At 36.6% G+C, this 18,342-nt stretch overlaps 1 protein-coding gene across 1 annotated transcript in view; it reads left to right on the top strand.

The window, feature by feature from the left end:
- Positions 1 to 18,342, top strand: part of LOC122722084 — an 85,082-nt gene that overhangs the window by 26,117 nt on the left and 40,623 nt on the right. The window contains exon 8 of the mRNA XM_043951737.1: positions 6,694 to 6,911. Coding sequence (XP_043807672.1) covers positions 6,694 to 6,911 — 218 coding nt within the window. The remainder of the gene's footprint in view (positions 1 to 6,693; positions 6,912 to 18,342) is intronic.

The raw sequence follows: 18,342 nt of genomic DNA, 5'->3' as shown, positions 1-18,342 counted from the left end.
TCAGCCATGAGTGACTGAAACCTTTTTTCTAGTTGAAGATTGCTTGATGCTTTAGTTGTTTTATGGATTGGGAGATTTGAACACACATTGTTTAACTTTTGTTTTTCAATATTCATGCAATCTCATGCTTAATTTCATTGTTGCTTTGTTATTTTGATCAATATGGCCAATTGATTCTTGATTGCAAGGTAATAAATTGTTAGTTTGGATAGTTTTAAGTCCATAATTGCTTGGATTGCTCAAATATAAGTAACTCTTGGTGTAAAAACTAAGGAAATTGCATGATCTTGCGATATCACTATTCTTAATTCCATTGTTGCTAGAATTAGGTCTCTCTATTTCTTAATGCAATTGGCAATTGTTAGATGCTTAAGGCCCATGGACGTTCCTTGGCAACTTGTTGATTAGTGATTGGTTAGAGGACGTTCCCTAATTAATTTATGCTCAAGGAGAGATATGGTGGTGAGAATCGTCTTCCATTTCCATAACTAATTTATTGAATCAAACAAAGGAACCTAAGTATCAATTACCTGTGGATTCGATTCTTTCACCACTATCTGCAGTTGTAAGATTGTTGATAACTGAAAAATTTATTTTTAACTGGTTTCGACAATCGCACGGTCAAAAATTGGCGCCGTTGTCGTGGAATTGATTTAACTAATTTATTTTTCTTTAATGACCAGATATGGATGCAAGGAAACTCTGCCTTACGATCCAGAAATTGAGCGCACAATCCGACGACTTGGGAAGCAAGTCACCACCAAATCTGCCTCTGAAGAGCCTGCCATCGCAGAATTGATTCAAGGCTAAGATAAGTACATCTATTCTGACTGCTCAAATTTTTGAACTAACCTTTGCTAGAAAAAGTTATGTCATAGGTCAAGCTCAACAACTTCAGCAATCTCGGCTATGTCGGATTTGCGCACATATAGGACACCCTACTAATCAATGTCCTATACTTCATCAGGATGACCAGCAAGTACATGCATTTGGAGGATTCAATAGCCAGCCTAGACATGATCCATACTCTAACACATACAATCTAGGTTGGGGAGACCATCTGAACTTCAGTTATGCAAGGGCTAACAACTACCAAAATTATCAAAGAAATCAAGCTCAAGCAGCACCTCCAAGTTCCAATATGCACCTTGAGGAGATGGTGAAATCATTGGCAAATTCTATGCAAAGCCTCCAACAGCAGATGGATAAAATAACCACCTCAGTAAGTGCAATCATGTGAAGAAGTGAGGAAGAGCTTCAAGATGTAAAGGCTGATGATGGAAGTTCACAAGTACAAGAACAGGCTGCTGAAAAAAAACAACCAGAAAACTATTTGTCCAAACAAACTGGTCAAACAGAACCTGTTGATGGTTTAGATATCAATGATTGTTTGAGGCAAGAAGTTTTTTTATATGAATCAAGATGATATGCTAAACAATGATTTTTGCAGGGAGGCTAGCCAAATAGATGAAGGAAGCCAAAAAGAGTCAAAACTGAAAGCAAAAGTCTACGATTGCAAGTGTTGCACCAAATCTGTCCCTTATGAGTTGAAGCACGCCCCAAATGGATCCTATGAATATGATTTTGAACTCCTTTTAGATCCATTTGAATGACATAAGTTTGCTCCACACCATTGTTAGAAATTTACCCTATTGGATCCGTATCATTCTCTCCTTCTTTAGAAAAGATTCGTCCTCGAATCTTGCTGATATTTATATCAAAATGGGAAGCTTTAGGAACCCATGTATCTTCAAAGACCTCCTTTAGAATAGGTGGAAATAGGATAAAACTTTCGTCATGAATGTTTTCATTAACAACCTGCATATCATGTTAGATTCATGCATTACAACTACCTCTTCAATTTCAATCTCTATGGAAGTTGAGATTGGAACTTTAGCCTCTTCTTTCTCCTTTTCTTTCTCCACCTTTCCTCCTTGAACTAGTCTTAATTCTTTTCCAGCCTCTTTACCCTCAAACTCACTCTTTTCTCTCATCTTTTCCACAGAATTTAAGCTCTCACTCCCCTTTGTGGCCAAGGCCGAAGCCTCCCTCTCCCTCTCTAGCATCTTTATTTGATCAACATATACCTCTTGAGGTGATAAAGGAGCGAGACTAAGCTTCTGTCATTCATGAGTGAAGGAGTACTTGTTATTGAACCCATCATGCTGCACCTTTCTATCATGTTGCCACGGGCTACCCAACAACATATGGCTTGTCTGCATAGGTACCACATCACACAAGATCTCATCTTGTACCTACCAATAGAAAATGGTATAACCACCTGGCGTGTAACCCTAACCTCACCACAATCATTCAACAATTGCAATCTATATGGCTTAGGGTGTTTAATAGAAGTCAAGCCCAATTTTTCCATCATATACACACTAGCCACATTTGTGCAACTACCTCCATCAATAATGAGAGTACACACTTTTCCATTAACCAAACACCTAGTGTGAAATATGTTTTTCCGTTGTTCTAGGCTTTCTTTCTTAACCTGCATATTCAGAGCACGGTTAGCAACAAACATAAATGTGCAGCAAGCAACACATTATTAACCAACACATTCGGATCATCACAGTTATTATTGCAATTAAGAGTTCTTTGAGGTATTCTTGTACAAGTGGAAGCTTGTGAGACATTCAAACTCTCCATAGTTTCAGTTAACCTCTCAAGAGTCTTATTGAGCCTTTGTAACTCACCACTGACTGACTTCTTAAAGAGCTTATAATCGTTACCCATATTCGATTCACTTCCATCAGTACGATACACCACATTCTTGTCTTTAATCATCCTACCTTAAATCAACAAAGAACAAAAAGGACTAGCAAATATTGTGTTAAAAAAGAAAGTACTCAAGTGTTTGCACCCTTACCATTCTTTTTCTGATTCTTCAATTGCACTTCAGAAACTAAGGTCAACCAACTAACCACAAGGTGCGTTTAATGAAACAAAGAAGAAATCCTAAAGAAAGAAGGAAGCGCGCAAAAACTAGAAAGAAGACACTGACAATTTGGAAAGTAACACATGAACTAGGTTTTGTGCTACTTGAAAAATATCACCTAGAGTATAGACACAAGCAAACAATACTCCAGCAATGTAAAGGAAGCAAAAGCAAGCTTAAACCAAAAAAGAAACTTAGAAATCAAATAAAAACGAACCTGAACAAAAAATATTGCATTTAATTCACTTCAACGCAAATTAAATTTGGATCTACTTAAATCTACCCAAAAAGGAAAATATCAAAACCCCACAAATAGAATCAGAAAAGAAAAATGTAAATTTCTCTCAGATCAGAAACATAGACGAAAATTCTGGTGTTAAAAGAAGGATTTGACATCAAATCAATTTAGATGTAATTGCCCTAAATGTGCACTTTAGGAAATAGGCAGAATTTCTTTTATCTCCTAATCTGGATTCGACCAAATTCAAAATTCAAAATTCAAATTGATTCCCATAAATTACTGTAATTAATTGAGATAGGTAAGGCAATATAGATGAAAAAGGAAGCATATCACAATTTCGGCCAGATCAAGATAAATAAGGCAAAGGCGATTTTTTTTTTTTGGATTTCGAATTTTTTTTTTTATGATTAATAATCAAGAAGATGCAGCCATGGACACACAAGCTTTCACCGAAAACAACAAGGAAGAAAATGAAAACTCAAAAACCCTAGATCCTAAGATAAATCAGAATTTACCTCACTTTGGCTTTGATACCAACTGACGCGGAACCCTATGGCACAAGCCTCAAACCCACACGCACAAGTAGATATGGAATCCAAAGATTTGATAAACCCACCTCCTATGGCACCCCACACTTAGAGAAGCTGAAACACCAATGATCGAAGGATTTAGATGAGAATCTGACAAACGCCACAACGAATAGTTGATAAGTTAGCCAAGATTCCTGGTGCAATTGATGAAAACAAATCCTCACTCTCACTCAAAGCAATACACGCCAAAGGCATGAAAAGAATTCTGAAATTTTGATTAAAAGCTGCCTCTTACAATTGTTTCTTATCCTTATATAGCAAGGAGAAAAACAAATAAAACCCTAAGACACTCTTCTTGGGTCTGACTTAAACACCTAAGGCCCAAGCCCAATCACACACTAAAATAACACATAAGTATTAAAACATAAGGCCAAAACATGGCTCAACACTCTAAAACTTAAAAGATAAAGCATGGCCAGAATACAAGCCCAAACAAAACTAAAATAAAACAAATGTTAAATAATAAAAATATAGCAAGCCCATCATAACAAAGCTGAATCTTCACAAAACCCTTACTTGATCTTCACTTTAGGCTTCCCTTTGTGTAGTTTTAGCCCATAGGTTTGATTAGGCTCCCTAAGCCTATGATTGCAAGTGTTGCACCAAATCTGTCCCATATGAGTTGAAGCACGCCCCAAATATATATGGATCATATGAATATGATTTTGAACTCCTTTTAGATCCATTTGAATGATATAAGTTTGCTCCACACCATTGTTAGAAATTTGCCCTATTGGATCCGTATCATTAGGGGTATAGTAGAGCAACCTTCGCTTGATTATCTATGTATCTAATCACATTGGTTGGTTAGGGGTGTGGTGGAGCAACCTTCGCTTCATTATCTATGTTTCTAATCACATTCATTGATTAGGGGTGTAGTAGAGCAACCTTCTGGAAGATATCATTTTCTTGTTCTTTGTCAAGTTGTGTGACGAGGTTTTTGATCACATGTTGATCCTAGGTTCTGCATCAATTTCTTTACGCGATTCTTCTTTGAGAGTTTAAGAGGGATCTTGGTTATTGACATTGCATCACAAATAAGGTTTGATACTAACACTATGGTTCTTATTTTTGCTGCTCTTGAAATCAATCAGTTATAAATGTTCTTAATTGCATGTTAATTAAGGGTGCTTTTGATTGGGGAATTATTTTTCTGAACTAAGTTCTTTTTACTAGGGTATGTGTCGTTTCAGTCTCTAATAGGCTGGGGTTCCGCATCAATTTGTATCAGAGCTAGACTTAGTAATAATTTTTTAACTATTCTTTATTTCTTTGTATTCAATTTTGTTCATTATTGGTTGAAAATATCACTTTGGTTATTTGGTGTATTTTCTTTCATTTTTCCTGATCTTTCCATTTGGGATACCTATTAGAGTCGAATCCATTGTTTAGTTGCTGTTCAAATCGAATTTTACCCTGAATACTTGTTTAGGCGGAATTACTATCTTTAGTGAGTTGGTTTGTGCTTTCTTCTCTAATTCGTATGCTCCTATTCTAATACTCTTAAAATAGTATTTCTAGTGTTTTACTTCTGTGCGTATAAAAAAAATGCCAAAAAGAAGATAAAAAAAAGAAAAAGAATTTCTGCAACTTGTGGTCAATTGTTCAAACATCATTTTGCTATTGATACCTACTGATATAAATCATATTTCATATACCTTGAACATACTTCTGGGCTTGGGATTCAAAATACATGTTTGGGGTAGTTTTAGGGCAAAGTTGGATAGTATTTTCACAAAATAGTTGTACTTAATACTTGCTGTTTTAAGTGTCTATTTTGTTTGCTTGCTTTGGATTGTTTTTGTTGAGTCAATATTAACATCAATTAACCTAGGATCGCATGCTTATGAAAAACATCGTGTTAAGCACATTCGTCTTGTTAATTTTTTATTCTTAATTTGTCAATTTGGTGTCTTTCTGTCTGTTGGTTCCTTACACTTAGTTTGACAAATTGCATATTGTTGAACATCTAATTACACTTAGTACGCAAAATTTCACTTTTGTGTGCTAAATCAATCCGTTTGTTCATTTTGATCAGTTTGCATCTAGTGTTGTTTCCTATCTTTTCTTGTTAGGTTTTTCCTTGCTTTCCTTATTATTTGAATCATACAAGTTTGGCTTATTGAGTCTTGATGTAAGCACGACCAACAACACCAAAAATGATGAGCTAGCATTGCCTCAAGGACCAATTACAAGGCTGAAATCCAAGAGGTTGAAGGAAGCACTTCAAGGATTCATGAAGGAATATGTTGAAGCTTTGCAAGTTCATTTTGAAGTTGAAGAACAATCTGGCCATTCCAAGTCAATTAGGCCAAATGTGTCCTTATTGACAATTCAAATTTTGTATTTATAGTGGGTAGTTGTTTAGTAGTTGGTAGTTAACCAGTAGTGGCTAGTTATTTGGTAGTGGATAGTTAAACAGTAGTGGGTAGTTATCTAGTAGTGGATAGTGGCATAGATCATGGGTCCATGCATAGTTGTGGGAAGTGGCAAAGATCATAGGTCCATGTATAGTAGTGGGAAGTGGCAAAGATCATGGGTCTTAATTTAGGCCATATAAAGCATCTCTTTTTCAATATTGTACACACAGATTATCAATTATTCAATACAATTGCTTTATGCGATTCTTCTTTGAGAGCTTAAGAGAGATCTTGGTTCTTGACATTGCATCACGAATAAGGTTCGATACTAACTTGTATGTTTCTTATTCTTGCTGCTCTTAAAATCAATCCATTATAAGTGTTCTTAATTGCATGTTAATTATGTGTCGTTTCAGTCTCTAATAGGCTGGGGTTCCGCATCAAGTCTTTATTTTGAAGTACACTTTTGAGATACCAAGTGAGTGCTTGAAAGTTAAACATGTGAGTGACACTAACCCTATTGATTAATTCCCTAGTTCATTTTCTAAGTTACTGCAGGATTTGGCGGATGTATTTCCTGAGGAGATGCCATTTGGGTTGCCACCCATTAGGGGAATAGAATATCAGATCGACTTTGTTCATGGAGCTCATATTCCAAACCGTCCAGCTTACCAGAGTAATCTTGAGGAGACGAAGGAATTGCAAAAGGAAGTTGATAAGTTGCTAGCTAAGGGGAATATCAGGGAGAGCATTAGTCCATGCGCAGTACCTGTTTTGTTGGTTCCAAAGAAAGATAGAACAATGCGCATGTGTGTTGACTGTCGTGCGATCAATAAAATCACTGCAAAGTATCGTCATCCTATTCCTAGATTAGATGATATGCTTGAAGAATTATGTGGTGCTTTTTTCTTTACCAAAATTGATTTGAAAACCGGTTATCATCAAATTAGGATGAAGTTAGGTGATGAGTGGTAAAGTGCTTTTAAGACTAAATATGGTTTATATGAATGGTTAGTGATGCCTTTTGGCTTAACTAATGCACATAGCACATTTATGAGAATAATGAACCATGTTTTGCGTGATTACCTAGGTAAGTTTGTGGTTGTGTATTTTGATGATATATTGATTCATAGCCGAAACTTGGATGATCATATTAGGCATGTTGAACTTGTTCTACAGAAGTTGCGTGAACATGAATTGTATGCTAATATTAAGAAATGTACACTTTGTACTGATAGTATCATATTCCTAGGATTTATTATTAGTTCACGTGGAGTTGAGGTAGATACTGAAAAGGTTATGACTATCCAAGAATAGCCTACACCTAAGAATGCTAATGAGGTGAGATCCTTTCATGGATTAGCAAGCTTCTATGGAGGTTTGTTAGAGATTTCAGCACTATTGCTGCACCTCTAAATGAGATCATTAAAAAGGCTGTAGGGTTTAAATGGGATAAAAAACAGGAACTTGCATTTAACACATGAAAAGAAAAACTTACTACTGCTCCTGTTTTGAGGTTACCTGATTTTTCTAAAACCTTTAAAATCGAATATGATGCTTCTGGGATTGGTATTGGTGCTGTTTTTTTGCAAGAAGGACGACCCATAGCATATTTCAGTGAGAAGTTAGGTGCGCACATTTGAACTATTCCACCTATGACAAAGAGTTCTACCCACTAATTAGGGCTCTTGAAGTTTGGGAACACTACTTGCTGCCTAATAAGTTCGTGATTCATACCGACCATCAGTCTCTCAACCACTTGAAGGGACAAGGTAAGTTGAACAAGCGGCATGGTAAGTTGGTTGAGTATCTCGAAATTTTTCCTTATATGATTAAAATACAAGCAAGGTAAAGAGAATGTGGTTGCTGATGCATTATCTAGACGTTACGCATTGACTTCCCTGCTTAGTTCTAAGTTGTTAGAGTTTGAGCATTTGAAAGATATGTATGAGAATGATACTGATTTTTCTGATGTATTTAATGCATGTGAACATGGGGCGTTTAACAAGTTTTATTTGCATGATGGGTTTCTTTTCAGGGGGAAATAAATATGCATATCCAATTGTTCAGTGCGTGAGTTGCTTGTTAGAGAATCGCATTCAGGAGGGTTAATGGGATATTTTAGTGTGCAAAAGACTTTAGACATGTTCAATGAACACTTTGATTATTCTAATATGCGAAAATATGTAGAGAAAAATTTGTGTTCAATGCTTTGCATGTAAACAGGCTAAATCTAAGTCCTTGCCACATGGGTTGTATACTCCTTTGCCTGTACTTACTGAACCTTGGACTGATATATTTATGGATTTAGTGATAGGTTTACCTAAGACAAAAAAAGGATAGAGATTCAGTGTTTGTTGTTGTAGATCGCTTTAGTAAGATGGCATATTTTATTCCATGTCATAAAACTGATGATGCAACGAACATAGCTGATTTTTTTTTCAGAGAAGTAGTTCGTTTGCATGGTATACCTAGGACTATTGTTTCTGATAGAGATTCTAAGTTCGTTAGTCATTTCTGGCGTGTTTTGTGGGGAAAATTGGGTACTAAATTTTTATTTTCTACTACTTGTCACCTACAAACAGATGGCCAAACTGAAGTTGTTAATAGGACTTTAGGAACTATGTTTCAGGTATTGTGGGAACGAACTTAAAAACTTGGGAAGAATGTTTATCATATGTTGAATTTGCTTATAATTGCGCTGTCAATTCTTCTAATGGTTATATACCTTTTGATATTGTATATGGTTTTAATCCATTAACTGTATTAGATTTAATTTAGATGGAAAATTGAAGGCTGAAATGGTTAAATCAATACACATGAAAGCGCGTGAGCTTATTGAGAAGCATAACAAAATGTATGAGAAACAAGTCAATAAGGGTTGCAAGAAAGTTGTATTCAGACCAGGTGATGGGGTTTGGATCCATATGCGAAAGGAGAGGTTTCCAAATAAGAGGAAATCAAAATGCACGAGGGGATAGACCATATAAAGTGCTGAAACAAATCAATGACAACGCGTACATAATTGATCTGCCAGGTGAGTTTGGTGTAAGTGCTACCTTTAATGTTTCTGATTTGTCTCCGTTTGATTTTGGTACAGATTCGAGGACGAATCCTTTTCAAGAACGAATCCTTTTCAAGAACGAGGGATTGATTTAAGCACAACCAACAACACCAAAAATGATGATATGGCATTGCCTCAAGAAACCAATTACAAGGTTTAGATCCAAGAGGTTGAAGGAAGCACTTCAAGGATTCATGAAGGGATTTGTTGAAGCTTTGCAAGTTCATTTTGAAGTTGAAGAACAATTTGGTCATTTCAAGTCCATTAGGCCGAATGTGTCCTTATTGACGATTCAAATTTTGTATTTGCATTAACACATTCCCCATCACTAATTCAGTAATGGGTAGTTATTCAGCAGTTGGTAGTTAACCAGTAGTGGGTAGTTATCTAGAAGTGGATAGTAGCATAGATCATGGGTTCATGCATAGTAGTGGGTAGTGGCATAGATCATGGGTCCATGCATAGTAGTGGGTAGTGGCATAGATCATGGGTCCATGCATAGTAGTGGGTAGTGGCATAGATCATGGGTCCATGCATAGTAGTGGGAAGTAGCAAAGACCATGGGTCTTTATTTAGGTTTTTACTTATGATTATTATTTTTTTAATTAAGCTAGGCTGCCCTAGGGTATATAAAGCATCTCTTTTTCCATATTATACACATAGATTATCAATTATTCAGTACAATTTCTTTACACGATTCTTCTTTGAGAGCTTAAGAGAGATCTTGGTTCTTGACATTGCATCACAAATAAGGTTTGATACTAGTATGGTTCTTATTCTTGCTGCTCTTAAAATCAATCAGTTATAAGTTTTCGTAATTGCATGTTAATTAAAGGTGCTCTAGATTGGGGAATTATTTTTCTGAACTAAGTTCTTTTTACTAGGGTATGTGTCGTTTCAGTCTTTAATAGGCTAGGGTTCCGCATCAACAACACATGGTTCATCAGCCTCATAAACGTACTACGTGCATTCGACAAACCAAAAGGCATATCTAACTATTCATACAAATCATACTTAGTCTTAAATGCAGTTTTCAATTCATTCTAATCTGATGATATCTACTCATCAGATCAATTTTAGTTAAGTACCTGAAACCATGAAGCTCATCCAACATGTCATGCAGCCAAGGTATAGGATGTTTGTACTTCACTGTGATCTTGTTAACTGCTCTGCAATCAACACACATTGGTCAAGTGCCATCCTTATTGGGAACAACACATGGACTTAAACTCTGTCTCACAGTTGCCCTTCTCCATAAGCTCATCAACTTGCCTTTGCATCTCCTTTGTTTACATTGTATTGTTTCAGTAAGCTGGTCCATTTGACATGGTAGAACCAAGCAAGAAAACTATTTGAGGCTCAATTCCTCTCAATGATGGCAATCCACTAGGTAGCTTATCTGGAAAGACATCAGTGAATTCCTATAACATAGACACAAAGCTAGAAGGAAAAGATGAAAGGTTAATATCGGTGTCAACAAGTAAGATCTCCTTATACCTTATAATGAGCAACGCAGGCTGCCCTAAGAAAATAGCACACTTAACCTCTCTCGCTATCACATAAAATGTCTGTTTTCCCTCCTCTCTTGCGTCTTTTCTCTCACCAATGGGCCATTTATTTATTTTGATTCTTTTCCGACCTCTTTAATCTCAGAATTGATCTTTTTTCTCATTTTTTCGTACACAACTTGAACTCTCAGTCCCTTTTGTAGCAAAGGCCGCAGCCTCCCTCTCCCTCTTCAATATCTTTATTTGATCAGCATATATCTCGTGAGGTAATAAAGGAGCAAGTATAACTTTCTTTCCTTCATAAGTGAAAGAGTGTTTGTTATTTAACCCATTATGTTACACTTTTCTATCACATCACACAATATCTCATCTTTGTACCTACTAATAGAAAATGGTAGATGACTCGCGGTTGTCGAAACCGGTCAAAAATAACCTTTCCGGTTATCAACAATATTACTACTGCAGATAGTGGTAAAGGATCGAATCTACAGAGAATTGGAAACTTACCTATATTTCTTATCAAGACCAAGAGAATTAACTGAAACAAAAATAAACTAAAAGAGAAATAAACTGAAACGAGATAAACTGAAAGCAAATAATCTGAAAGAAAAATAAACTGGCAATAAAAGTAAAAAGGGGGGTTTGAGATTGATTCAAGAGATCTAAAACTGAAGGCAATAAAAGAAGACAAATAATTAAAATAAAAAAATTAATAATGAGAAGACTATGTTTGAAGAATCAGATTCACTTCAGTTGTTAGGATTGATCATTGACACTATGTTTCTTTGATTGTTTCAATAGATCATTTATGGAGATGGAAGATGCTTCTCACCACCTTGTCTCTCCTTAAGATTAAACCAATTAGGGAACGTCCTCTAATTAATCATTAATCAACAAGTTGCCAAGGAACGTCCTTGGACCTCAGGCAACAAACAACTATCAATTGCATTAAGGAAAAGAGATCTCCAATCCTAGTTACCCAAACACATGAGATGTTGCTAGATCATACAATTTCCTTAGTTTTTACACCAAGTGTTCTTATGTTTGAACAATCCAAGCAATTACGAACTTAAAATTATCCAAACTAACAATATATTACCTTGCAATCAAGAATCAATTGGCCACATTGATCAAATTAACAAAGCAATAATGGAATCAAGCATGAAATTGTATGAATATTGAATAAACCAAAGACAAACAACTTATGTTCAGATCTCACAATCCATAAAACAACCAAAGTTTCAACCAAACTTCAACTAGAATAAAAGGTTTCAGCCTCTCATGGCTGAACCAAAACAGAAAATAAAAGAAAAGAAGAGAAGAAGATGAAGAAAAACCGAATTGTGGAGCCTTAGAGAGCGCCGGCTGATTGGCCCTTCTTGGCCGAATGGGGGTTGAAGTTCCTGGCACTGTACGGCAGGTTAAGGAGCCTTTAAATAAGGTTCTTGTGATGCCCTAGCTGCTGCCCAAAGTGCTGCCCAAGTGTGACGCAGAACCCTATGGCACAAGTCTCAAACCCACACGCACAAGTAGATATGGAATTCAAAGATTTGATAAACCCACCTCCTATGGCACCCCAAACTTAGAGAAGCTGAAACACCAATAATCGAAGGATTTAGATGAGAATCTGACAAACGCCACAACGAATAGTTGATAAGTAAGTCAAGATTTCTGGTGCAATTGATGAAAGCAAATCCTCACTCTCACTCAAAGCAATACACGCCAAAGGCATGAGAAGAATTCTGAAATTTTGATTAAAAGCTGCCTCTTACAATTGTTTCTTATCCTTATATAGTAAGGAGAAAAACGAATAAAACCCTAAGGCCCAAGCCCAATCATATGAATATGATTTTGAACTCCTTTTAGATCCATTTGAATGACATAAGTTTGCTCCACACCATTGTTTGAAATTTGCCCTATTGGTGGAGCCTTGTGCGCCAATTGGGAGAAGGATGGACCAAGCTTGTGCGGCAGCCTCTGGGAGGATTATAAAGGATTTAAGATGTTGCCCTAGGTCTTCTGATGCGGAACCCCAGCCAATTAGAGACTGAAACGACACATACCCTAGTAAAAGGAACTTAATTCAGAAAATAATTCCCCAATCTAAAGCACCCTTAATTAACATGCAATTAAGAACACTTATAATGGATTGATTTTAAGAGCAGCAAGAATAAGAAACATACAAGTTAGTATCAAACCTTATACGTGATGCAATGCCAAGAACCAAGATCTCTTTTAAGCTCTCAAAGAAGAATCACATAAAGCAATTGTATTGAATAATTGATGTGTACAATATAGGAAAAGAGATGCTTTATATAGCCTAAATTAAGACCCATGATCTTTGCCACTTCCCACTACTATACATGGACCCATGATCTTTGCCACTTCCCACAACTATGCATGGACCCATGATCTATGCCACTATCCACTACTAGATAACTATCCAATACTGTTTAACTACCCACTACTGGTTAACTACCAATACTAAACAACTACCCACTATAAATACAAAATTTGAATTGTCAATAAGGACACATTTGGCCTAAGTGACTTGGAATGGCCAGATTGTTCTTCAACTTCAAAATGAACTTGCAAAGCTTCAACATATTCCTTCATGAATCCTTGAAGTGCTTCCTTCAACCTCTTGGATCTCAGCCTTGTAATTGGTCCTTGAGGCAATGCTAGCTCATCATTTTTGGTGTTGTTGGTCGTGCTTACATCATCCCCTCTCTCTTGAAAAGGATTCGTCCTCGAATCTGTACTAAAATCAAAAGGAGACAAATCAGAAACATTAAAGTTAGCACTTACACCAAACTCACCTGGCAGATCAATTATGTATGCGTTATCATTGATCCGTTTCAGCACTTGATATGGTCCATCCCCTCGTGCATCAAGTTTTGATTTCCTTTGATTCGGAAACCTCTCCTTTCGCATATGGATGCAAACCCAATCACCTGGTCTAAATACAACTTTCTTGCGACCCTTATTGGCCTGTTTCTCATATATGCTGTTACGCTTCTCAATATGCTCACGCGCTTTCACGTGTATTGATTTAACCATTTCAGCCTTCGCTTTTCCATCTAAATTAGACAACTCGTTCAAAAGGTGAATAACCAGTAGAAGAATGGACTGCTCGATTATAAGCAAATTCAACATATGGCAAACATTCTTCCCAAGTTTTCAAGTTCCCACCCACAATAGCACGAAGCATAGTACCTAAAGTCCTATTAACAACTTCAGTTTGGCCATCTGTTTGTGGATGACAAGTAGTAGAAAATAAAAGTTTAGTACCCAACTTCCCCCACAAAACACGCCAGAAATGACCAAGGAACTTTGAATCTCTATCAGAAACAATAGTCCTAGGTATACCATGCAAACAGACTACTTCCCTGAAAAACAAATCAGCTATGTTCGTTGCATCATCAGTTTTATGACATGGAATAAAATGTGCCATATTGCTAAAGCGATCTACAACAACAAACACTGAATCTCTACCTCTTTTTGTCCTAGGTAAACCTATCACAAAATCCATAGATATATCAGTCCAAGGTTCAGTAGGTACAGGCAAAGGAGTATACAACCCATGTGGCAAGGACTTAGATGATACGGATCCAATAGGACAAATTTCTAACAATGGTGTGGAGCAAACTTATATCATTCCAATGGATCCAAGAGTAGTTCAAAATCATATTCATATAATCCATATATATTTAGGGCGTGCTTTAACTCATATGGGACAGATTTGGTGCAACATTTGCAATCATAGGCTGAGGGAGCCTAATCAAACCTATGGGCTAAAACTACATAAAGGAAAGCCTAAAGTGAAGATCAAGTAAGGCTTTTGTGAAGATTCAACTTTGTTATGATGGGCTTGCTAGTTTTATTATTTAAACACTTGTTTTATTTTAGTTTTGTTTGGGCTTGTATTCTGGCCATATTTTATCTTTTAAGTTTTAGAGTGTTGGGTCATGTTGTGGGCTTATATTTTAATACTTATATGTTATTTTAGTGTGTGATTGGGCTTGGGTCTTATGTGTTTAAGTCAGGCCCAAGAAGAGTGTCTTAGGGTTTTATTTCTTTTTCTCCTTACTATATAAGGATAAGAAACAATTGTAAGAGGAAGCTTTTAATCAAACTTTTCAGAATTTCTTTCATGCCTTGAGCGTGTAATGCTTTGAGTGAGAGTGAGGATTTGCTTTCATCAATTGCACCAAGAATCTTGGCTAACTTATCAACTATTCGTTGTGGCGTTTGTCGGATTCTCATCTAAATCCTTCGATCATTGGTGTTTCAGCTTCTCTAAGTTTGGGGTGCCATAGGAGGTGGGTTTATCAAATCTTTGGATTCCATATCTACTTGTGCGTGTGGGTTTGAGGCTTGTGCCATAGGGTTCCGCGTCATTAGATTTAGCCTGTTTACATGCAAAGCATTGAGCACAATTTTTCTCTATATATTTTCGCATGTTAGGCCAATAAAAGTGTTCATTCAACATGTCTAAAGTCTTTTGCACACCAAAATGTCCCATTAATCCTCCTGAATGTGATTCTCTAACAAGCAACTCACGCACTGAAAAAATTAGGTATTGATGCGGAACCCCAGCCTATTAGAGACTGAAACGACACATACCCTAGTAAAAAGAACTTAATTCAGAAAATAATTCCCCAATCTAAAGCACCCTTAATTAACATGCAATTAAGAACACTTATAATGGATTGATTTTAAGAGCAGCAAGAATAAGAAACATACAAGTTAGTATCAAACCTTATTCGTGATGCAATGTCAAGAACCAAGATCTCTCTTAAGCTCTCAAAGAAGAATCGCATAAAGCAATTGTATTGAATAATTGATAATCTGTGTCTACAATAGAAAAAGAGATGCTTTATATAGCCTAAATTAAGACCCATGATCTTTGCCACTTCGCACTACTATACATGGACCCATGATCTTTGCCACTACCCACAACTATTCATGGACCCATGATCTATGCCACTATCCACTATGACGCGGAACCCTATGGCATAAGCCTCAAACCCACACGCACAAGTAGATATGGAATCCAAAGATTTGATAAACCCACCTCCTATGGCACCCCACACTTAGAGAAGCTGAAACACCAATGATCGAAGGATTTAGATGAGAATCTGACAAACGCCACAACGAATAGTTGATAAGTTAGCCAAGATTCCTGGTGCAATTGATGAAAGCAAATCCTCACTCTCACTCAAAGCAATACACGCCAAAGGCATGAAAGAAATTCTGGAAAGTTTGATTAAAAGCTGCCTCTTACAATCGTTTCTTATCCTTATATAGTAAGGAGAAAAACAAATAAAACCCTAAACACTCTTCTTGGGTCTGACTTAAACACCTAAGGCCCAAGCCCAATCACACACTAAAATAACACATAAGTATTAAAATATAAGCCCACAACATGGCCCAACACTCTAAAACTTAAAAGATAAAATATGGCCAGAATACAAGCCCAAACAAAACTAAAATAAAACAAGTGTTTAAATAATAAAACTAGCAAACCCATCATAACAAAGTTGAATCTTCACAAAAGCCTTACTTGATCTTCACTTTAGGCTTTCCTTTATGTAGTTTTAGCCCATAGGTTTGATTAGGCTCCCTCAGCCTATGATTGCAAGTGTTGCACCAAATCTGTCCCATATGAGTTAAAGCACGCCCCAAATATATATGGATTATATGAATATGATTTTGAACTACTCTTGGATCCATTGGAATGATATAAGTTTGTTCCACACCATTGTTAGAAATTTGTCCTATTGGATCCGTATCATTCCCTCTTTCTTTAGAAAAGATTCGTCCTCGAATCTTGCTGATATTTATGTCAAGAAGGAAAGCTTTAGGCACCCATGTATCTTCAAAGACCTCCTTTTGAATAGGTGGAAATAGAATAAAACTTTCATCATGGATGTTTTCATCAACAACCTGCACATCAAGAACAAATGAACTAGACATAAAAATATTAGTCATAGAGAGATCATGTGGATGTGACCCATTCTCCTCTACAACTTCCAAAACAGTGTTATTCACCTCCTCCACCTCATCAATCATGTGCTCCCCATGTCCACCATCATTCACAACCTCTTCTATAAGCTCATTAATGGAATTTTCAAGAACAACTACATTAGATGCATGCATTACAACTTCCTCTTCAATTTCAATCTCTATGGAAGTTGACATTGGAACGTTAGCCTCTTCTTTCTCCTTTTCTTTCTCCATCTTTCCTCCTTGAACTAGTATTGATTCTTTTCCAGCCTCGTTACCCTCAAACTCACTCTTTTCTCTCATTTTTTCCACAGAACTCAAGCTCTCACTCTCCTTTGTAGCCAAGGCCAAAGCCTCCCTCTCCCTCTCCAGCATTTTTATGTGATCGGCATATACCTCTTGAGGTGATAAAGGAGCGAGTATAAGCTTCTGTCCTTCATGAGTGAATGAGTACTTATTATTGAGCCCATCATGTTGCACCTTTCTATCATATTGCCACGGCCTACCCAACAATATATGGCTTGCCTGCATAGGTACCACATCGCACAAGATCTCATCCTTATACCTACCAATAGAAAATGGTATAACCACCTGGCGTGTAACTCTGATCTCACCACATTCGTTCAACCATTGCAATCTGTATGGCTTAGCGTGTTTAATAGAAGCCAAGCCCAATTTCTCCACCATATACACACTAGCCACATTTGCACAACTACCTCCATCAATAATGACAGTACACACTTTTCCATTAACCAAACACCTAGTGTGAAATATGTTTTCCCGTTGTTCCAGGCTTTCTTCCTTAACCTGCATATTCAGAGCACGCCTTCAACAAGCATCTCACAATGTGCAGCAAGCAACACATTATTAACAGACACATCCGAATCATCACAGTCATTATCGCAATTATGAGTTCTTTGAGGTATTCTTGTAGAAGCGGACGCTGGTGAGATATTCTGATCTTTACTCATCCTACCTTGAATCAACAAAGAACAAAGAGAACTAGCAAATATTGTGTTAGAAAGGAAAGCACTCAAGTGTCTGCACACTTACCACTCTTTTGCTGATTCTTCAATTGCACTTCAGAAACTAAGGTCAACCAACCAACCACAAGGTGCGTTTAATGAAACAAAAAAAAGAAAACCTAAAGAAAGAATGAAGCGCGCAAAAACTAGAAAGAAGACACTGACAATTTGAAAAGTAACACATGAACTAGGTTTTGTGCTACTTGAAAAATATTACCTAGAGTATAGCCACAAGCAAACAATACTCCAGCAATGTCAAGGAAGTAAAAGCAAGCTTAAACCAAAAAGAAACTTTGAATTGAAATAAAGACGAATCTGGACAAAAGTTTGAATTTAATTCACTTCAATGCAAATTAAATATGGATCTATTTAAATCTACCCAAAAAGGCAAGTATCAAAACACCACAAATAGAATAAAAAATATATATATATAAATTTCTCTCAGATCATAAATATGGACGAAAATGGGCATTAAAAAAAAGGATTTGACACCAAATCGATTTAGATCCAATTGCCTTAAATGTGCACTTTAGGAAATAGGCAGAAATTCTTTTATCTCCTAATCTGGATTCAACCAAATTCAAAATTCAAAATTGATTCC

Source organism: Manihot esculenta, chromosome 16 (genome assembly GCF_001659605.2).
Source record: "Manihot esculenta cultivar AM560-2 chromosome 16, M.esculenta_v8, whole genome shotgun sequence".
NCBI classification, from domain to species: Eukaryota; Viridiplantae; Streptophyta; class Magnoliopsida; order Malpighiales; family Euphorbiaceae; genus Manihot; species Manihot esculenta.
This window is presented reverse-complemented; position numbering and strand designations above follow the sequence as displayed.